This window comes from Alligator mississippiensis, chromosome 7, assembly GCF_030867095.1.
Source record: "Alligator mississippiensis isolate rAllMis1 chromosome 7, rAllMis1, whole genome shotgun sequence".
NCBI classification, from domain to species: domain Eukaryota; kingdom Metazoa; phylum Chordata; order Crocodylia; family Alligatoridae; genus Alligator; species Alligator mississippiensis.
Window position 1 is genome coordinate 4,705,916 of NC_081830.1, and position 23,160 is coordinate 4,729,075.

Genomic DNA, 23,160 nt, shown 5'->3' on the forward strand with positions numbered 1-23,160 from the left:
CAAAATAAGAATATATATCAAATTAACAAGAGTTTTCTTAATAAACTGCATATTTGGAAATGCTTATGGGAATGCATTCAGGTTGCAGACTAAGTGTGAGAACTATATTGACTCCTCTGTGAAATCCTATGAAATATTAACTTTCATTTCTACCCAGGAGAACTTTTACACTCTTTTCTCCAATACCTGATGAAGGGTGTTTGTACCCAAAAGCTTGCAATTACAGATTTTTTTTTTTGCAAAAAATCTTGTTGGTCTAATAAAAGATATCATCTCTACTACAAGTCCTGATAACCATACATCTACAGACTTGCACCAGGAGATGCAATAGGGAAAGCACAGCACAGGAGAGTTAAAAAAGGTGACTGAAGCACTATTGCCATAAAACCCACCGTGCTCTGAAGAAAATGAAATTCAATTGCTCCTCAGTCATTTTGCAGTAGCTATGTCCAGTGCTCAGATTCTTAAAAAGGAAATATTTTCTTCCTCACACAGTCTCTCAAGGCGTTCTTGACCTTTTCATTCCTCAGGCTGTAGATGAAAGGGTTCAGGGGTGGTGTGACCACTATTGTTAGCATTGCCACTGCCTTCTGGACATCAGGGGAACGTCCCTGGTTGGGCAGGCAATACATGAAGATGGCACTGCCATAGAAAATGGAGGCCACGGTAAAGTGAGAGGCACAGGTGGAGAAAGCCTTCTGTCTGCCTGTGGCTGAGGGGATGCGCAGGATGGCAGTGATTATGTATGTGTAAGATCCAAGTGTGAAAGCCAAGGAGCTGAACTGCACTAGTATGCCAAGGATAGTCTCCAGGACCAAAAGGAAGCGTGTGTCAGTGCAGGACAGCTGAATAAGTGGTGCATAGTCACAGAAGAAGTGATCTATTAGGTTTGGTCCACAGAAAGGCATCCCAATCAGAAGAAGGGATGGGGATAGGGAGAGGAGAACCCCAGCCAACCAGCATCCCATGGTGAGAAGAGCACAAACATGGTCATTCATAATGATGTGATAGCGGAGCGGCTGGCAGACCGCAACATAGCGGTCAAAGGACATGACAGCGATGAGGAAGAATTCAGCGATGCCAAACAAGAAATAGAAGTAGCACTGAGTAATACAGCCACAGAAGGAAATGGTTTTGTCCTGGGACAGCAGGTTCTTCATCATCTTTGGGGTAACAGAGACAACGAAAAAAATCTCCAGGATGGACAGGTTGCTTAGGAAGAAGTACATGGGGGTATGGAGCTGATGCTCAGTGAACACCAGGGCAATGAGGAGAAGGTTAACAGTCAAAGTCAAAGTGAAGATGGTTAACAGCAGTAGGAAAAATAGGACATCCCATGGCCAGGGTAGAGGAAAGCCTGTAAGGACAAATTCTGTCACCACACTTGTGAGGTTGTTTGTCCTCATGACAGCAGTATGTGCCCTGAGCAAGGAGGGAACAAATCTAAGCATTATGCATCTTAAAAGCATCTGCCCTAAATTATGAGCTCTCTTTCATGCTGTCATTGCTTGTCTGCCGTTCTCCAGAGACAACCATCTCTCTCTCTCTTACTATCTCTCTCCTGTTCCCTCACACAGGTGCATACACACACTCAAAAACATATATTAGTCTATGTACATTTTAATGTGTGATTTAGAGTCTCTAGCTGGTTCTTCTCACCTAAAACAGCTCTAGAATTCACTGATAAAAACGGGGAGGAAAACAGGGATAGAAACACAGGAAGGAATATGGAAGATCAGAGATCAGACGAGAAAATAAAGAGCTCAGAGTAAGTAGTACAAGAGCCCAACAAGAACCCTTATTTACCTTACCCCCTGGGGGTAAAACACATTAAAATAGGAAGACAAAGGCAGGCATTTCAAGGTGTTGTTATGCTTTGGTCCTGTGGTTTGTGGAACAGAACAAAGACTTGATAAGAGGGCTATCATCTCTGGGTTGAGAAGGACACAGCTGCATCAGTGGCTTGAATTAGAAACTCTGCCTATGGTATATGAATGATCTTGCCAAAGTTCCTTAGAACCTCCCTGCAATGCCAAGTGACCTTCATAGATTCATAGATATTAGGGTCGGAAGGGACCTCAATAGATCATTGAGTCCAACCCCCAGATCACTGAGTCCAACCCCCTTGGAGATAGGCAACCCAGGTCTGCTCCTGTCTGGAAAGTCTGTGTTCTTACAGACACATTATAGCCTTGCACAATGTTAGAAATATTGCTACTCCAATATTGGAACTTGCCAGGGAAACATGGCCATCGGTAGGTGCATAAACAATGAGTAGCAAATGGTGTTGTGCTAGGGTGATGCAAACAGTCAGCAGGTGGCTGGGGACAATTTCCTGCATCACCGCCATATCATGCCGTAGTTGTGACAATAGGAGAGTTGCAACCCTGGAGCTAAGGTTGGTGCCATGACTCAAAAACAAGTGGCCACGCCAGGCAGTGTGCCAAGCCAACTGGTTGATCCTGTCATAATGTGTCTCCTGGAGGAAGGCGACAGCCAGCAGCTTCTGGCACAGGAGCTCCAGGACGGCCTCCCATTTCACTGGATCTTGACAGCCATTGATGTTAAAAGTGCCAGTACTTGTGGCTGCCATGGGTGTGGGTATGGGAAAGGAAGAGCGAGGTAAGGTGTAAGTAGATGAGGGAGCCCCCAAGAGCAGAGCAAAAAGCAGAGACAGGTCAGAAAAGGCCTATCATGCCCTACTCTACTCCAGGGACCCCGCCAGGTCCTACTCATCTCTAACCACTGTGCAAGCTTCTCCAGACAGTAAGGCATCTGCTGAGTGCCTAGATCTTGGTGCGTAAGTTTGGACGCAGCTCTGGCAGCCTTGAGAAAAACTTTAGGTTCTGTGCACCATTGGGTGATGCGCCCTGCTATGTTCTTCTGTCCTTTAGTCTGTTTCAAAAAGGTCAGGAGCCCCCATAGTCGGGACCAAACCAGGGGAAGTCTGCCAACATGGGCTGCACATTTCCGACAGACGCGCGGTGAGGCTGCACCCTAGTTGGGAGCTCACCCGCAAATGCAGCATCTACACCCTCAATATCTAAACCCATCAGCCTCCTCTGATTGTCCAGGTCAAGGAATGGCTCTCAAAGAGCAATCCCCACCTTCTTGGGGGGAGAAAGGTCATCCAGCTCTCAAGGTTGCTTGCAACACTCAGAAAGCTGGATCTCCATCTCACTAGCCTCCTCATCTAATTCAGTAGCCTGGGACATGACCAAGAGGTCAGCAGACTCCTCTGTCTCCCCCTGGGTCAGATCTCCAGTAGAGAGGCATTGTGAATACCTCTTACTGCCACCCATCTCCAAAAGCTGGGAGACAGGCGGTCCTTTTCATTTTCTTGTCTTTGTTTTTCTTCTTCTTCATGGCAGGTGGCTCACCCTTCATAGAGGATGGGCCAGACTGCTTCTGGCCTGCCTCCCCAGGGCCATCCACCTCAGACAAGGCCGCAGTGGAGGGCAACTGGGAGGAGGCCTGAGCCCCATCATCCAACAGGGCCTTGGTGCCACAATCACTGACCACCCCAGCCACCTCAATCGGGGTGGTCAGGGCAGGCAGGGGGCAAGTGGAGGCATCAACCTGTCCACCTGGTGGTGTCTCTGTACTGGTGGCGGTGGGCACTGTAGGTGGAATGGGTGCGGGGGAGGCTTGGGGCCTCATCCCAGCCCCTCTGCTGGATGGCACTCTCACACAAGAGACTCCAGCCCCCTCAGAAGGAACAGGGGTGGAAGGAGGTTGGGAAAAGCTCCTTGTCTCCCTGGGTGGGGCCTGTGCCCCAGAGATGGATACATCATCCATCGGTGCTGCTGTAGTTGCCAATGTTATGGCTGATCTCCCCTGCAGGCACTGGGCTGCTAGGTAGGAAGAGCTACCGCACTGGAAACTTGTGATCTCCCCAAATGAAAAATAGATCACAAAGCTCCACCTGTTGAACATGAGGCTCAGGGACTGAGGAAGAGACTGTGGGCCCTCCCTGAAAAGGATGAAAACCTGCCTTCAAAAAGACAGGACATGCCTCATTTTGGGTTCTTGCTTCCTATCATCAGTCAGCAAAAGGGACTTGTAAGAACCCCATAGATCTCGAGTTCCTTGGCCAGCTCCCGATCGGTCACATGCAGGGGTGTGGGGGCACATTGGAAATCACCACCCTTACTGCTGGGGTGTCTAGGGGCATGACAAAATAGTGTGCATCTGCAATGTCCAGGCCTTCTGCGCACACCCTGTTAACTTGGGTGGAATCACTCAGGTAAATCATTGGGACTGTGTTAACACGACCTGCGTAACGTATATTATGCTGTCCCAGGAGACTAGCAAAGGCAACTACGCAGACCTTGACCCCGATGTAGGGAGGAGTGTGAAGCCTCAAGCCATGGGTAATGGGGAGGTTCTGAGAGGCATCCTCATGTCAGCTGCTGGGTGTAGGAACAGCCATTTCTGCTAGGACAGAGTTAATTTCAAGCTGTAACTGAGAAGAAGAAAAGCAAAAATGTTTATACTAACTAAAAAGATAAGTGTCTGGGAATGCAGCCATTAAAGCCTAAAAGGGAGGGGGGAAGGGGCTGGAAGGGAAAAAAAAATCAGAACAGAAAAAAATGAAAAAAAAGAGGGAAGGGGGGAAATAAGAGCACCCCTCAGAAGGCAAGTTATTGGAAAAGATAACTCCCCACAACAAGCAAGCAGAAAAGAAAGAAAGAAAGGAAAAGAGACAATAAGAAAAAAAGGCTATAAAGAAGGAAGTGTCAGACAAAGAGACTGGAAGTACAGGGGGGAAGGGACAGAGAGGAGAGAAAAAGGAGAAAAAAAATGCTGTGAAAATGCAAGAAAAGAATCGGGAAGTGAGCTAAACAGAAGCTAGAGACCTTTAGACAGGTAGGAGTCAGAAAAGAAAGAGATAGGAAGCTGGGGAGTCACACCCCACGTAGCTCCAAGCGAGCCTTGTTCACTACATCAAGAGTGGAGGGAAGGAAGGAATGCAATGCTTTGAGTAATTGTCCCAAATCACAATGAAGGTGTCAGTGCTACATTGCTTTTTTGAATGCTTCCTCTTAGACAGTAGCTCATCTAGTAGGCAACCTTTGATCCTCTGCATCATGGTGTCCATGTAAGAAGTCTAGTTGGATGCCTAATGAATCCATGTGTGGTTGACAAGTCCAATTCCAGAGCAACACAGCTTGTTACAAGTTTCACAAAGCCATATGTTGTCTGAGTTGGAGTTCAAGTTTACAGCATGCCGCTTTATTCTTTCTCACGTTGTTTCCATCCTCTGGATCGAAGCAAATCCACTCCATGTTGAGCTGCACCCAGTGCCAGATGTTCCCTCCAGATCAGATAGGATTCTGTACATTCCTTCTAGCTTTCTATGTTGATGCTGAATAACATAAAATTTTGGCACACATTGTGGTACTACCATAGAGGGTGAGCCCAATTTCTAGACAAATCTTGAATCTCAATGTACAAAATATTCTTGTGGATATGGCCTCCTCCCATTCTCTTAACATGGCCAATCCATCTCAACCTTCTCTTCTTGACAGTGGTTTTTAAATGTGCCAGTCCTGTGTGCTCCAGTTCCTCTATGTTTGGTGTTCTGTCTTCCTACTTTATTTTCAGGATCTTAGTTCTTCTTGGGCATTTGCTTATTTATTAGAAGGATTACAACCATTTATTTTAATTTTGATAAAGATTGATTCAGAAAACAACAAATAAGATGCTTTGTCTATGCTTGGACGTACCAGACTCCTTTGTTCACCGTGACAACAACTCTGGCTCTTTTGAAAGCCTCTCAGATATAAAGATCTCCATGACAGATGGACAACAAGTTTCAGAAACACACAAGTTGTTTCTGTTCTACCCATTTAGCATGTATTGAAGTCTAGGAAGAAATGTAGGTTGTTTGTCATTATAAAATCTCTCTCTTTCCAAAACATTGCTTAAATCAGGTGTACTTGGAGGTAGACTGTTTTCAGTGGTGGCAGATGAGAGAACAAGGAGCAATAGTCTCAAGTTGCAACAAGGGATGTTTCGGTTGAATATTAGAAAACATTTTCTCACTAGGAGGGTAGTGAAGCACTAGGATGGGTTACCTAGAGAGGTGTTGGAGGTTTTTAAGACCTGGCTCAACAAAACCCTAGCTGGAATGCACTAGTTGAGGATGGTCCTGCTTTGAGCAGGGGGTTGGACTAGATGGCTACCTGAAGTCCCTTCCAACTCTCATTGTCTATGATTTTATGATTCTACTCAATCATGGGCCAAATCTGTACCCCAGCATCATGCCATCTGGCCCACAGGGCTCCAACCTAATCTGTGGGGAGCCCTGCTGGCCATGGCCTTGTGCTGTATGTTGGGTGTACTGGGCAATGTGGGAAGTGCTTTTGGCATATGTGGGTCTGGGCGCAGGTGGTGTGGGGCCTTCAGCCCAAATCTGGCTGGGTGAAGTCAGCAAAAGGCACAGAATTCTGTTCCCAGGTGTGTGGGGGCAGTGCACAGCCCCCCGAAGGAGAACCCAGCTGGGTGTGGGGAGACATAAAGACCCTGGAGCCAGAGCCCGATCCTGGTGAAGCACAGGTGGTACAGGGCTCCAGGGCTCAAACCAAATGTATAGGAGTAGAAGGGGGAGCCATCCAAACACTGAACCGACCCTGCACCACTTACCTGTTCTATGGAGCCAGAACTGTGAGCACAAGTAGTTTAAATAAATATTCATTATTTTAAAGGTTGTTCTTTAACATCACAAGTTGCAGTTTCCCATAGTAAGAAAATAGGGATACCTCCTCAGAGCTGAGGACTGGTGAACTGTTGGCTTACAAAAGGCATTTTTATTATTTTTATATATCATAATGTGTTATGTTAAAAAATGAAGGAATATCTTATCGATTTAAGTGAAATTTCCTGTGAAGAATTTTCTTTACTTGAAAAAAGAGAAGGAAAATATATTTTGGACACTTCAGAATTTAATTTTGGAAACATATTTCATTGTTAATGAAACCTGTTTAACTTTGTACTACATCTTGACTCTGCTTCATAACATAGTAAGAGAAGTGAATGCATTAACTATTCTCCAACCATTTGGGTTGGTCTAATAAAAGGTATCAAATTCACCCAAGAAACCTTGTCTGCATTATCTTGGCATTTCCTGTCTAGCCTTTTTATACAAAACAGAAAATATGTTACACTCTTGTACAACACAAATGTCAATTTATGGCATAATATGACAAAGCATATAGTACAGGTTACTACTACAGTTATGACATAATGAAACAGTTGAAAATGCCATCATTTTTACATTTGCTTTTTAATCAATAATGAGGACACCCAGATAGTGCATATGAATTATATTGTTTCTAGGTCATACGATCATAGGAAAGTAGAACTGGACAGGACCCTACAAGGTCACATGTATTCCTGCTCAGGGAAGGAACATCTCTTACTAAACCGTCCCAAGCATGTGTCTGTCCAACCTGCTCTTCAAAATTTCCAGGGAGAGAGATTGCATAACTTCTCTAGCTAGCTTGTTCCAATGCTTGAACATCCTCATAGTCAGATAGCCCCTCCTAATCTCCAACCATCATTTCCTCTGCTTCAGCTTAAAGCCATTGCTCCTAGACCTGTCCGTTTTGGCCTCAGAGAAAAGCTCATCTCCATCTTCTCTCTGATCACCCTTCAGGTATTTCAAAACTGCTATCAAATCACCCCTCAGTCTTCTCTTCTCCGGATTAAATAACTCTACCTCTTTCAGCCTTTCCTCATATACCATACCTCCCAAGGCCTCTAAGAAATTTTGTTTCTCTTTACTGGCTGTTTCCTAGTCTGTCCACATCCTTCTTGAAGTGCAGTGCCCAAAGCTAGACAGAGTCCTCTAGGTAAGATTTCACCAGTGCTGAATAGAGAGGAAGAATCACTTCCTTCATTTGCATATGCTGCTCCTGTTAATGCAACCACAAAATGGATCTACATGCTCATACAGGAACAGGTTCCAAAATTTAACCTGGAAGTAACCAATGGTAATCAGACATTAGATGAAGTAGAAGGAGGTGCCTCTGTTTACTTGGAGCAGGAATGCAGAATCTTATTTAACTTTATAACTTAATGCCTTTATTTGCAAAAAAAATCACGTTCTGGCACTTGTATTTAGTAAATGGTCTGCTGTAGCCACTACGTCTTTCTTTGCAGTATTGCAGGCTAGTCAGTCCCTCCCTATCTGTACTTATGTATGCATTTTTTTAATCCAAAGTGAAGAACTCTGCACTGATCCTTGTTGAATTTTATATGGTTGATTGTGGACCATTTTTCCGGTGTATCCAGGTAATTCTGGATCCTTGCCCTGTCTTTCAGAGTATCTGCAGCTCCACCCATCTTGGTGTCATCTGCATACTGCATGTCTACTGATCATGCATTCAATTGCATTGTCTCAATCATTAATAAAGATATTAAACAATATTGGACCTAGAACAGACTTCTGAAGAACGTCACTTGATACCTCCGCCCAACAAGACATTGAGCCATTGATGAGTACTCATGGAGCTTGGTGATCCAATCAGTTATATATCCACAACAAAGTGCTTTCCTCTAGTCTGTATTTCCTTCTGTTTCTTTTGAAATTAAATAGATTGAAAGGCCGAACATAATCACTGGCTATGCTAAATTAGAAGGACATTTGTTAAAGGGAGAATAAGCATCAAATAAACCAGTACATTGGTAAAAGTATATTCCAGGGCAGCACAACACTAGATCTAACATTTTTCAAGATTTTTTGGCACATTCATTGTGTGGGAAATTAAAAAAAAAAAGGATATTCAGTGATTTGCTTAGGGCAGTGTTTCAGGTTTTAATCTCAGAGTGATAATCAAGAAGCTGTACCAAGACCTCAGGCACTAAAATAGACCCAACAGATTAAAGTAATTCAAACAGTGAATGAAAAGGAGGCTGTGAAACAGTGAGTCCCATCACCAACACACCTATAATGTTCAGAAGAAATAAGTGCTAAGCTAAACCCCTTACCAGCTGAAGTTTCCAGCATTTGGGTTGCTAGAGTGAAATCTTTTTACCCCTCACAAAGTCCCTCATGGCATTCTTGACTTTTTCATTCCTCAGACTGTAAATGAAAGGATTCAGAGGTGGTGTGACTACCACTGATAACATACCCACTGCCTTCTGGACATCTGGCGAGCGTCCCTGGCTCGGCAGGCAATACATGAAAATGGCACTGCCATAGAAAATAGAGGCCACAGTAATGTGAGAGGCACAGGTGGAGAAAGCCTTCTGTCTCCCCGTGGATGAGCGGATGCGCAGGATGGTGCTGATAATGTATGCATAAGACCCAAGTGTGAAAGCTAATGAGCTGGCTTGCACAACTGCAGCAAGGACAGACTCTATAGTCAAGAGCAGGTTGGTGTCGATACAGGAGAGCCGGACTAAGGGGGCATAGTCGCAGAAGAAATGGTCTATTATATTGGGGCCACAGAAGGGCAACCTGCTTAGCAGGATGATGGAGGAAAGTGGGAAAAGGCAACCACCCAGCCAGCATCCCATGACAAGGAGGGCACAGACACGCTTATTCATGATGAGAGGGTAGTGGAGAGGGTGGCAGATAGCAACGTAGCGGTCAAGGGACATGACAGCAATCAGGAAGAATTCAGCAATGCCCAGGAAGAAGTAGAAGTAGCACTGGGTGATGCAGCCCCAGAAGGTGATGGTTTTGTCCAGAGACAGCAGGTTTTCCATCAACTTTGGGATGACAGAGAAAATGAAGAGGATCTCCAGAATGGAGAGGTTACAGAGGAAGAAGTACATAGGGGTACGGAGCTGACGATCTTTAAACACCAGGCTAATGATCAGGAGGTTCCCAGTCAAGGTCAATGTGAAGATGGCTAGCAGCAGCACAAAGAATAGGATGTCCAATGGCCAGGGCATGGGGAAGCTCAAGAGGACAAATTCGGTCACCACACTGCTGCGGTTGTGTGGTTTCATAGCTACAGCATATTCCCTGGGAAGAGAGAAAACACACTTAGCTTTATACACTCACAAGTGTTCTCTTTTCCTTCTGAATCTTTCTTTCTTTATGTTTCTGCTTGCTTGTCTCTCCCAGTACAGTTCTCCCTTTTTCTTTCTTTCTTTTTCTTTTCCTGTTCTTGTTGCTCTCACGCACAACCACTTAGACAATCGGTTTACTTGCATTTGAATGTATGATTTAGGATGTCTAATCTGGCTTTAAACACCTCACTGCATAATTCATCAAACATTTCCAATAACAAAAGGCAGGAAAGTGAAGCACAGAAACATGATGAAATTAGGTAAAAGCAGAGAAGGTATATCGATATAAAAAAAAAGAAAATCCTTAGGAAAGGATTATAGGCCATTCATATCTCCTATTTCCATCCCCTCCCTCCCCACCCTCCAAGTCCTATGAAAAAGGACATCTGAAGATACTGAGGGAAATAAAGGCAGGCATTTAAAAAAAGATGCCAGTTTTGTTGTTGTAATTTATGGAACCCAAAATGAGAGGTTCAGTAGAAGTTAGAAATGAGCTACACTCAATTTCTGATAATAAGCATGGACTTTATTTGCAGATAGAGTAACATATAGATTAATGGTATAATACTGACTGATTCAGGATACAAGCCAACCACGTAAGAAGGATGAGGTAGAGACTTTCATAACGTGTTCCCTACCTGATTATGGCAAGAGTCCTTTAAATCTCTTCTGAAGTCTTTGGTGCTGCACATCTTTGGACAGAAATGATTACACTACATAGCATGGCGATCCAATCCTTCTGGGCAAGACCGTGTTCCTACAAACATTATAACAGTCCTGCATAGGTCTGAAACTTTACTACTGTAATATTAGATAGCTGTAGTCACTGCTATTAAGGAAGACAGACACATATGAGAGAGACAGAGGGAGGGGAAAAATACCCTGTGAAAGAGCAGTGGTTCTTTGTACAGGTTTTCCTGTGTGTGACATTTTTCCTTTTATTGTTAAGACCAAGGAGATACATGTATCTTAAAAGAACAGTTCAAAGTACACAGCTGGTGATACCCAGGAGGCCGAACCTTGGGACGTTCCCTAGGACTGACATAGAGAGACAGAAAAAGTGTGGAGGTCAGAAAATGTTCTTGTCACACCTGATTCACTACAGTGGACTCTGATGCACAGATAGTCATTTTCTGGTGCCAATTTTCACACCTGCCCAGGGCACCAGTATGACGTTTGAAAATGTCCAATATGCAAATATTTTCCAGAACACACATCTTTAGCAACTATCTTCTGAGATGGCCAAGACAAATGTGGATGTCCTCTGAATACAGGGAGATTTTAGGGATCTGTCCCGGAATGATAAGCCCTTAAATTTGTTTTGTAAACTTTTCAAGCATGTTTTTAGTGGCAAACAAAAAAACAAAACAAGACAAGGAGGGATCACTATACCTTTCAGGAATTAATTTGACAGATACAAAAGTTGTGCATGGAAGGACTTCATTGGACAGAAAAACGTATGCTGTCCGAATCTTACCATCCCTGACCATGGTCGAAGTCTGGCAGATGGGGTTGTGGGTCAGAATTTGGGTCCAATATCAGAGCCGGATGAAGGTTGGTGTGTATAGGTGTTTCATGGCAAACAGAGTATGTGTGCTTGTATGAACGAGAGAAAGCTGCCTTGTGTGCTGCAGATCACTGTATATGTGTAGGTGGTGCTCCTGCAAAGTGTGAGTGCCATAAAGATGGATGAGAGAGAGATATCACCTGACTTTGGAACAGCAAGTGACAGCATTTGGGCCAGGTCAGAAAAAAAGAGCTCATGAGTCATATAGTCCTATATCTGTAGAAACATAAGGTGGAATATTGAGATTAAGGCATACTGCCGATGTATCCACATTGAATTTAGAGATGCCTCCTCAGAGCTGAAGATTGATGAAATGGTGGCATACAAAAGGCATCCTTATTTTTTATATATATCATAACATTTTTTTTTTAATTGAAAGGAAGCATTCTTGACTTCAGTACAATTCCCTATGAACATTTTTTTTTACTTGAAAAAAGAAATGGGAAATATATTTTGGAAACTTCAGACTTTAATTTTGAAACTATATTTCCATTTTTAATGAAAGTTGTTTAAGCTTGTACTACTTTTGCTATCTTTATTCATGCATTCTTATGGCATTTCTTCTGTCATTATTGTATATAAAACAGGAAATATATTAGAGGCAGACAAGGTTTCTTGGGTGAATCTGACATATTTTATTAGACCAACCCAAATAGTTGGAGAATAGTTATTAAGCAAGCTTTCTGGTTCAAAAACCCTTCGTCAGGCTAAGGAAGTTTCGGCAGTTGGTGTGTGCTCTTCCTGGATGGAATGAAAAGTCATGGAATGAAAGGAATGAAAGGAAATATATTACACATTTATACAACACAGATGCCATTCATGGCATATTATGACAAAGCATATAGTATAGGTCACTAGCACAATTATGACATCATAGAACAATTGAAAATTTCATCATTTTTTCATTTGATTTTTAATGAATAATAAGGACACCCAGATAGCCTGTGTGAAGCGGAAAGTATTTGATTCGGATTTGCCAATTCGGATGGACAGTGATTCGATTTGGTGATTCAAATCACTATCCCAATTCAATTCGGCCGAATCCAAATCTGAAAATATTCAGTGCCGAATCTTATTTGGCCATAGACTATACAGGCAGGCAGTGCCGGCAGGAGCAGCTGGGGGAGCAGCGGGACGAGCCCCAGCTTGAGCTGGCAGCCCTGGGAGAGGCCATGGCTCGTCCCGCTGCTCCCTCAGCTGTCCCCTGCCGGGGCAAGGTGGGCAGTGCTGGCAGCCCTGGGAGAAGTTGTGGAGGCTGGGAGGGAATGACCAGGATATTGGGAGCTGGGGGAATGATTGGGGAGCTGAGGAATCAAACTGGGAGCTGGGAGGAAGCCCCTGTTCATTCCCCCAACTCTGCAATCATTCCCCTGAGCTTCTGGTTCAATTCCCAGGTTCCCAGTTCGATCCCCCAGCTCTCCAATCATTCCCCCCAGTTCCCAATTTGATCCCCCAGCTCCTAATCATTCCCCCAGCTCCCCAATCATTCCCCACGGCTTCTCCCGGGGCTGCCAGCACTGCCTGCCTTGCCCGGGGCGGGAGGGCGTCAGCCGGTGGAGCCACCAAATGAGGTGTGGTTTCTCCCAGGGGTGCCGGCTCAAGTAGGACTTGTCCAGCTGCTCCCCCCAGTGCTGCCTAGTGCCCGCCTGTACAGTCTATGGCCGAATCTCCAAATCTCTCTGAATTGATTTGGATGCTTCCGATTTGATTCAGCAAGATTAATGGGTCTCCTAATTCAATTTGGATTCAGCCCCACTCCCTCTGCCTCCCCCCCCTTCCCGCTCTGGGCAGGAAAGACTGCTGGGGTCAAATAACTCCAGCACGTTGTGCGTCCAGTCTCCTTTTGAAGATCTCCAGGGTAGATGCCTGTACCACCCCCACTGGGAGTCTACTCCAGAGTCTGGTCACAGGAACCATGAATACAATTTTCCTTATATCCAGCCTGAAACCTTCTTCTGGGAGTTTATGGCGGTTGCTTCTGGTTTTCCCAGGGGAGCTCTGGTGAATAGTTGTTCACCTAGCCCCTGATGCTCTCATTTGTAAACTGCCACCAAATCCCTCCAAAGTCTTCTCTTTTCTAGGCTGAACAGTCCCATATCTGTTGGCCTTTCCTTGTATGGCTTGCTCTTCAGGACTCTAATCATATGAATAGCTCTTCTCTGGACTCTCTCAAGCTTCTCCACATCCTTTTTGAAGCGTGGTGCCCAGAACTGGACGCAGTGCTCCAGCTGCGGCCTCACCAATAATGAGTAGAGGGGGAGAATATCTTCTTTAGTTTTGCTTGAGATGTATGAGTTGATGCACGCCAGCTTATTGTTGTTCTGCTAACACATTGGTGGCTCATATTCATTTTATGGTAAATTATAACCCCCAGCTCCCTTTTGGACATGGTGTTAACTAGCATAGCACCACCCAGCCTGTAAGTTTATTGTGGATTTTTCCTCCCCAGATGGAGCACATTACATTTCTCAGTGTACAGGTGGTTTGCTGTAGCCAGCCACCAGGACTTTCTCTGCAGTACTGCAGCCTAGCCAGTCCCTCCCAATCTGTATTTATCCAAACAATTATATATCTACCTAATAGTGCTTTCCTATAGTCCATCGTTCCTTCTATTTTCTTGCAATGAAACAGATTGGCAGGCTGAACATAATCACTGGCTATGCTAAATTAAAAGGACATCTGATAAGGTTACCATAAGCATCAAATAAACCAATATATTGTGAAACGTATATTCCAGAACAGCACAACACTACACCTAACATTTTTCCAGACTGTTTGAACAATTAGTTTTGTGAGAAATTGAGGGGAGAAAAGCATACTCAGCGAACACTTGTGGCAATGTTTTCAGGTTTCAGTCTCAGCGGGATAACCATGAAGCTGTAAACAAGACCTCGGGCACCAAAATGGACGAAACTAAATATGGGAATATGCACAGTGAGTGAAAAGGAGACTGTAAAACAATGAGTCCCATCATCAACACACGTATAATGTTCAGAAGAAATAAGTGCTAAGCTAAACCCCTTACCAGCTGAAGTTTCCAGCACTTGGGTTGCTAGAGTGAATTTTTTTTACCCCTCACAAAGTCCCTCATGGCATTCTTGACTTTTTCATTCCTCAGACTGTAAATGAAAGGATTCAGAGGTGGTGTGACCACCAATGATAACATGCTCACTGCTTTCTGGACATCAGGGGAGCGTCCCTGGCTTGGCAGGCAATACATGAAAATGCCACTGCCATAGAAAATAGAGGCCACAGTAATGTGAGAGGCACAGGTAGAAAAAGCCTTCTGTCTCCCCGTGGATGAGCGGATGCGCAGGATGGTGCTGATAATGTATGCATAAGACCCAAGTGTGAAAGCTAATGAGCTGGCTTGCACAACTCCAGCAAGGACAGACTCTATAGTCAAGAGCAGGTTGGTGTCGATACAGGAGAGCCGGACTAAGGGGGCATAGTCGCAGAAGAAATGGTCTATTATATTGGGGCCACAGAAGGGCAACCTGCTTAGCAGGATGATGGAGGAAAGTGGGAAAAGGCAACCATCCAGCCAGCATCCCATGACAAGAAGAGCACAAACACGCTTGTTCATGATGAGGGGGTAGTGGAGAGGGTGGCAGATAGCAACGTAGCGGTCAAGGGACATGACAGCAATCAGGAAGAATTCAGCAATGCCCAGGAAGAAGTAGAAGTAGCACTGAGTGATGCAGCCCCAGAAGGTGATGGTTTTGTCCAGAGACAGCAGGTTTTCCATCAACTTTGGGATGACAGAGAAAATGAAGAGGATCTCCAGAATGGAGAGGTTACAGAGGAAGACGTACATAGGGGTACGGAGCTGACGATCTTTAAACACCAGGCTAATGATCAGGAGGTTCCCAGTCAAGGTCAATGTGAAGATGGCTAGCAGCAGCACAAAAAATAGGATGTCCCATGGCCAGAGCATGGGGAAGCTCAAGAGGACAAATTCGGTCACCACACTGCTGTGGTTGTGCGGCTTCATAGCTACAGCATATTCCCTGGGAAGAGAGAAAACACACCTGAATAAACTCACAAGTATTCTCCTTTCCTTTGCATCTTTTTTTTCTTGCTGTTTTGCCTGCCTGTCTGTCCCCAATATAGCCCTCCCTCCCTCGGTTTTCTTTCTTTCTTTCTTTTTTTTCCTGTCCTTCTCTCTCTCTCACACAACTTAAAGAATGTGCTAACTTTCATATGAACACATTATTTAAGATATCTACCATTCCATCTGTTTGTCTAGCTATAAATGCCTAACTGCCAAATGTAGCAAACACATCCAATACGAAAAGGCAGAAAAGCGAAGCGCAGAAACAAGATGGAATTAGGATAGATAGATAGATAGATAGATAGATAGATAGATAGATAGATAGATAGATAGATAGATAGATCTATCTAAATCTCTAGATATAGATAGATAGATAGATAGATAGATAGATAGATAGATAGATAGATCTATCTAAATCTCTAGATATAGATCGAGATATATCTATATATATAGATAGATATATATATATACACACCCTGAGAAAGGATTATAGCCCATTCATAACTCCTATTCCTCCCCAGTCCTATGCAAAATGTTAACTGAAGATACTGAGAGAGAGAAAGACAGAGATAGAAAGGCAGGTATTTCAAAAAGATACCCAAGTGTCATTCCTTTGATTTATGGAACTCTATATGAGAGGTTCAGTAGAAGCTAGAATCAGGCTACGCTCAATTTAGGATAATGGACTTAGAATTTTCTTGCAGATAGATTAAAATATTGATTAATCGGATAATATTGACTGATTCAGGATACAAGCCAACCCCTTAAGAAGGACAAGCTAGAGACTTTCACAGGGTATCGCATACCTGGTTATGGCAAAACTGCTTTGAATCTCTCCTGAAGCCTCTGGTGCTCAACATCTTTGGACAGAAGAGACCCCACTAGCTGGCATGCAGAGCTGATCCTGCCGAACTATACTCTAATTCCTTCAAACGTTAGGACAGCCCTGCATAGAATCTGAAACTCTACTACTGTAATATTAGATAGCTCCAGTTGATGCTATTAAGATAGACAGACACATAGGGAGTGAGACAGAGGGAAGGGAAAGAAGTACCCTTTGAAACAGCAGTGGTTCTTTGTGAAGGTTTTCCTGTGGGTGGCATCTTTGTTTTTATTGAAAAGACCAAGGAGATATATTTAACTTAAATGAACAGTTCAAAGTACACAGCTGGTGATACCCAGGAGGCAGAACCCTGGGACCTTCCATAGGACTGACACCGAGGGACAGAAAAAAGTGTGGAGACCAGAAAAGTTTCTTGTCACACCCAATTCACTACACTGGACTCTGAGGCACTGACTGTCATTTCCTAGTGACAATTTTCACATCTGCCCAAACCACTGGGATGCAACTATGAGGGTGAAAAAGGTCCAATGTGCAAATATTTTCCAGAACACATATCTTAAGCAATTATCTTCTGAGATGGCCAAGACAAATGTGGGTGTCCTTTGAAAACAGGGAGATTTTAGGGATCTGTCCCAGAATGATACATCCTTACATCTGTTCTGTAAATTTCTCAATTATGTTTTTTCAGGTGTGTGGAGGGGAGCGGGGAACAGAGGAGGGAGGCTCACTACATCTTTCAGGAATTAATTTGGCCAGTACAAAAGTTGTACATGAATGGACTTCATTGGACAGAAAAACACATATTATCATAATCTGACCATTTCCCCAGGTCCCTGACCATGGTCTGAAGCCTGGTGATGGGAATATGGGTCTGAATTTGGGACCATTAACAGAGTGAGTAGTATGTTAGTGTGTATATGTGTTTCATGGCACACGGAGTATGTTTACTTGTGTCAACAAGATTAAGCTGTCTTGTGTGTTGCAGATCAGTGTACATGTGTTGGTGGGGCTCCTGTGAAGTGAGTGGAATAAAGATGGTGCCGAGAAAGAGATCACCCCAGCCTGGAACAGCATGTGGTAACATGCGGGTCAGAGGACAGAGAGTTCTCAGCAAAGTCATATCGAAATAGATCTGTGGAAGCATAAAGTGGAATATTAAGTATGTGTCTATGTACGTGGACAGGGTAGGGAAGGGACTACATCAAATTTAGCAGTGGAGGCTGTTTGCTGGGATGTGATGGGCAAGTGTCCAAGTACTCAAAATATGGTCTTTCTCATTACTTTATGCTAACTACAGACAACAATGGTACATGGGACTAAAGAAATACTGATGGAATTTCTTTGTTCCCTGCCATGTTCCTTCTCCCCGTCTTATCCACTCTTCAGTCTATCCTACCCTCTCCAGGGATAGATGGTACCACTTTGGCTGTCCCAGATGGACTGAAAGTGTTGGCCCCCACATATCATAAATGCTAGTAGACTGCTATTTCAATTGACTGTTACATTCCCTGGTGAATGTACCCTGTGTGTGAAACTCAGCATCTAAGAATGCTTTACAATCCTGACAGTATGTGATGAGGTGGTTACAGTGTCTGGGGTCCTGTATCTTTTTTGGTCATAGCATCATTTGACAGTTGCTTAATTACTTCACCCTGGGCAAACATAAACTTTAGGATTAATTAAATTATAAAACTGCTTTAACTGCCCACAGCTCAGCACCTATGCAACTACCACCTGTGGGATCCCATTTATCTAATAACGCTACCAACCCACTGAAAAAATCTTAACATTTTTATCAGTAAAGTTTTTAAATATTCATAATGTCCAAATGTGGTATCTAGAATTCAAGGTGTGGGGTTTGGGAGCTATGTGTGGCCAAGATTAAATAGAGAGCATGTGTCTCTGTAAGAATGAAGCTTCTCTCGAAAAGAAGAGTCCTTGGTTTCCAAATTGAGGAACTAAGGAGGGAGGAACACCCTAATTCCTCTCAAAGTTCACTTGATTTTCCAAAATACTGAGATTATTGTGTTCTGTAGGAAATGTATTAGGAAAAAAATACAATAAAATAATAGAGGTTTGCTGGTCAAGTAGATATATCATTCCAAACCCTGTTTAAGTCAGTGTGTAGCAGTGAATAGGAGTGAACAAGGGAGAATGAGCAAGCTGCACAAACAGGCCAAGAAATACATTAGGCCAACATATATATTTTTCCTTACAACATCCTTCAAGGAATTCTTGACCTTTTCATTCCTTAGGTTGTAAATGAATGGGTTCAAAGATGGTGTGACCACCACTACTAACAGAGCTTCTACCTTCTGAACTTTAGCGGAGCATCTCTGGGTGGGCAGGCAATAGAAGAAAACGGTACTGCCATAGAAAATAGAGGCCACGGTCATGTGAGAGATGCAGGTGGAAAAAGCTTTCTGTCTACCTGAGTTTGAGAGGATTCACAGAATGGTGGTGATAATGTAGATGCAAGTTTGAAAGCCAAGGATCTGCCCTCCACAATGCCAGCAAGGATTATCTGCAGGGTCAGTGGAAGTTTTTCTTCAGTGAAGGACAGCTGGACAAGCAGGATGTAGTCAAAAAGAAGTGATCTATCATGTTGGGGCCACAGAATGGCATCCTGAACAGCAGGGTCTTCCCAAAAATGGGAAGGATTCCTCCCAACCATCAGAGCAAAGCTATAAAAGCACAGACGTAGTCATTCAGGATGATGGAGTAGCAAACTGGGTGGCAGATAGCAATGTAATGGTCAAAGAATACGATGGCAATAAGTGTATATTCAGTGGTGCAAAGAAAGAAGAAGTAGCACTGAGTCATGCAGCCCCAGAAAGAGATAGTTGAGTCCAGAGCTTTTATTTTTTAAGAGTCGGGAGCTGGGGTGGGAGGGGCAGCCATAGGGGGGGCACTGGGAAAGTGGGTGGGGATCAGGGGGCTTGTGGTAGAACCCCCCACGTGGCTTGGGGTAGTAAGGGGCAGCAGGGATCGCTCCCTGCCTGGCAGCAACCGGTAAATCTGGGGCTTTTTTTTTTTTTTTTTTTTGCTTAAAGAACCAGGAGCTGGGGCCGGGGGAGCAGGCAGAGGATGGGGGCTTGTGACAGAGCCCTCCACACAGTGTGGGAGAGTGGGGGGCAGCAGGGATTGCCACCCCGTCCCTGCCTGGCAGCAGCCGGTGAATGACAGGCCTTTTTTTTTTAAACAGCAGGGAGCTGGGGCTGGGACAGTGGGCAGGGGATGGGGCCAATTCGGAGATTCGGCTGATTTGGTGGCAGCTGAATCAATTCAGGACAGTGATTCGAATCACTGAATTGAACCACTTCCCTGAATCGGCCGAATCGGAATCCGAAGCGAATACTAGCTGTTTTGCACTGGCGTACTGCACATTACATTTACTACTAATTCCAAACGTAGTAGATTGATTTCTTTCTTTATTTCTTATTAGTTTAATTTTGGTCATAGGGTAGAAAATTAGGGTTAGAAGGGATTTCAGGAGGTCATTTCATCCAACACCCCCATCCTCCGCCCCCAAATATACACCTACAGCAGAATCATCCCTAGTTAAACCATTCCAGGGAAGTGTTTGCTTAGCCTGCACTTAGAAACTTCCCAGGATGGTGATTCTATAACCTCATGGCTGTCTGAACTGTTTGGCTACCTCTGGGAAGAACCTATGAAGGTTTTAGGGCCCATTAGTATTTAGGATCTACAATGCACAAAAAGCAGGGCAAGGGTTTCTATGCCCTAAAAATCCTTGCTTTATTAAAAGACATTTAGAACATATTTTAAAAACAAAACATGAGATTTATTATCTAATTGATTATATTAGATATATATATAATTATTATATCTAATTGATACCAGTTGATGATATGCATGGATTCTTCTACCTCTGCATCAGTCCTGTGTGACTGGTAGTAGTTACCTTATTATCTAGTGATGGTTGGCAAGTATATTTAAAAAAGTATTTCTAGGCCATAGGCCTGTTTCTTTTTGGTGTGTTTCCAGGTCAAAAAGCTAAACCAATGTAAATGTTATCAAGAGGAGATCACTGCAGGGAAGCTAGGGAGTATCTTAGTTGTAGGGGGTCATACCAGGTACGAGACATATTAGGTAACCCCATAGAAGAAGCTAAAATTATGGAAAGTTGTCTTTTGCTTGTCTGGGGCTGTCTTATGATCAAGACCTTGCATTCAGAACCAGATTGATTAAAAAGAAAAAAAGTACTACCAGAAAGTAGTCATTATAGATAAGTATTAAAAGCATGTAATAATTCACATTAAATTATAGTATCAATCACAGTGTTACCAGGAACTATTTAGAAATTGGAATGGATAAAGAAACAGGGCTTGTTATACTTCCATCACCTCTCTTCTCATTGAGTACACACCTTTTTGAGCCAGGGGAGCCTGTAAGAAAACCCCTGAGTGACACATTTTAGATACCAGAGGACAAAGCAGAAAACCAGTCCATGTTCTAGCCACCAAAACTGAGTAGTTAAAGCTTCTTATAAACAAATCAGGGAACTCTGGGTTTAGACCCCGGTATGGATGGGGGTTTTGAACTTGTCTCTGTGACTTCACATAAGAAGTCTCTAATGCCAGAGCACAAGTTAGGCACCATGCCATTGCCTCTCCAGCTCTGCTTTTGAGCTGCCCTCTGAGAGAGCCGAGAGTGGGAGCTGTATGTGGGTAGGAAGAACTTGTAAATTAGACAGCATGAGTGACCATGAGATGGAGGCTGCTCTAGAAAAGAGGAGCCCTTGATTTCTAAATTGAGGCATTATTCCTAAGGAGGTGGGAACACCCCAATTCCAATCAAGGTTGGAATACTCAAAATATTATAGTTGTGGAAAATGTTTTAGAAAAAAATAGAATAAAGGAATAATAAGAACCATTGAAATAAAAGGTTTTCTTGTCAATTCCAAACATTGTTTGAAGTAGTGTGTATAAATATCAGAGAACAAGTGAGAATGACAAGGTTGCACAAACAGACCAAGAAATATATTAGGCCAAGTACAGTACATGGGAATCCTCAGAGGTCCAGAACAGAGCTGTCGAATAATCACAGATATTACCAGGACACTCCCAACTTCTCTGGGGAGGAAGAAATATGCCATGTTATGCCTCAGCTGTCCAGAAAATAATAGTTTACAACACCCAGATACTTAGTGTGCAAATATTTTTTTCCTTACAAAGTCCCTCAAGGCATTCTTGACCTTTTCATTCCTCAGGCTGTAAATGAATGGGTTCAAGGATGGCGTGACCACCACTACTAGCAGAGCTACTGCCTTCTGAACATTAGGGGAGCGTCTCTGGATGGGCAGGCAGTACAAGAAAACGGTACTGCCATAGAAAATAGAGGCCACGGTAATGTGAGAGGTGCAGGTGGAGAAAGCTTTCTGTCTGCCTGAGGTTGAGGGGATGCGCAGAATGGTGGTGATAATGTAGAGGTAAGATGCAAGTGTAAAAACAAAAGAGATGGCCTCCACAATGTCAGCAAGGATTATCTCCAGGGTCAATGGAAATTTGTCTTCAGTGCAGGCTAGCAGGACCAGAGGAGCATAGTCACAAAAGAAGTGATCTATCACATTGGGGCCACAGAATGACATCCTGAACAGCAGATTCATGGCAAAAAGGGGAAGAAGAATTCCTCCCAGCCAGCAGACCAAAGCTAAAAGACCACAGACATAGTCATTCATGATGATGGGGTAGTGGAAGGGGTGGCAGATAGCAATGTAGCGGTCAAAGGACATGATGGCAATAAGTGCAAATTCAGTGGTGCCGAGAAAGAAGTAGAAGTAGCATTGGGTCATGCAGCCCCAGAAAGAGATCGTTTTGTCATCTGAGAGCAGGTTCTCCAGCATCTTGGGGGTAATGAAGGCAATGAGAAGGATCTCCAGGATGGACAGATTACAAAGAAAGAAGTACATTGGAGTGCGAAGCTGAGGACGTGTGAATACCAGGGCTATAAGGATGAGGTTCCCCATCAAGGTCAACATGAAGATGATCAGCAGTGCCAGGAAAAATAGGATGTTCAATGGCCAGTGCATGGGGAATCCCAGGAGAACAAATTCTGACACTGTACTGTTGAGGTTATATGTTCTCATGACAGTATTACATGCCCTGGTAAAGGAAGAAATATAAATAACATATACCACCATTGGTCTGATTGAACAAGTAATAATAACAAAACAAGACGTACAAAAGCAATGTGAATGCTTTGTGATTTCTCTTTCTATGAATTAAGTCAATCAGCTCCACAAGTTAGGGTGAAGTTCAGAAGTTCATTAAACATTGGGAATGGGGTAGATGCCAGCTGGGGATATGTGAATGGGGCCATTCATTGTTTCATAAGATAAAGCAGACTGGAAAATAAGATGAGTTCGAAACTCCTATTTTTTTAACCATACCTGACCATGACAAAGTTCCTTAACTCTTCATCTGAAATACCTCACACCAACCATCCTACAAGATGAGTGAGCACACAAGCTGGAATGCAGATCACATGCCGCTGGGTCATTCTGTACTGCTACAGATATTAGAGAAACCCCACCCAGATTTTGAATCTTTATGACTGCAATTTTGAATGTCTCCCATTAAGTTGTCCAAAGATAGATGCACACCTGTCAACAAGAAAACATACTATTAAAGGAAGAATAGCTATATA

General features: G+C 43.6%; 2 protein-coding genes across 2 annotated transcripts; both read right to left on the reverse strand.

The window, feature by feature from the left end:
* Positions 1-464: 464 nt before the first annotated feature.
* On the reverse strand, positions 465-1,229 carry LOC106740502 (olfactory receptor 6M1-like). The gene has a single exon (XM_014611428.2). The coding sequence runs from the start codon at positions 1,227-1,229 to the stop codon at positions 465-467; it is 765 nt and encodes a 254-aa protein (XP_014466914.2).
* A 7,792-nt stretch (positions 1,230-9,021) lies between these two features.
* On the reverse strand, positions 9,022-11,516 carry LOC132251529 (olfactory receptor 6M1-like). Its single transcript, XM_059731362.1, has 2 exons — positions 11,419-11,516; positions 9,022-9,979 (listed from the first exon to the last, which is right to left on the reverse strand). The coding sequence occupies exons 1-2, from the start codon at positions 11,514-11,516 to the stop codon at positions 9,022-9,024; spliced, it is 1,056 nt and encodes a 351-aa protein (XP_059587345.1).
* Between the last annotated feature and the right edge of the window lie 11,644 nt (positions 11,517-23,160).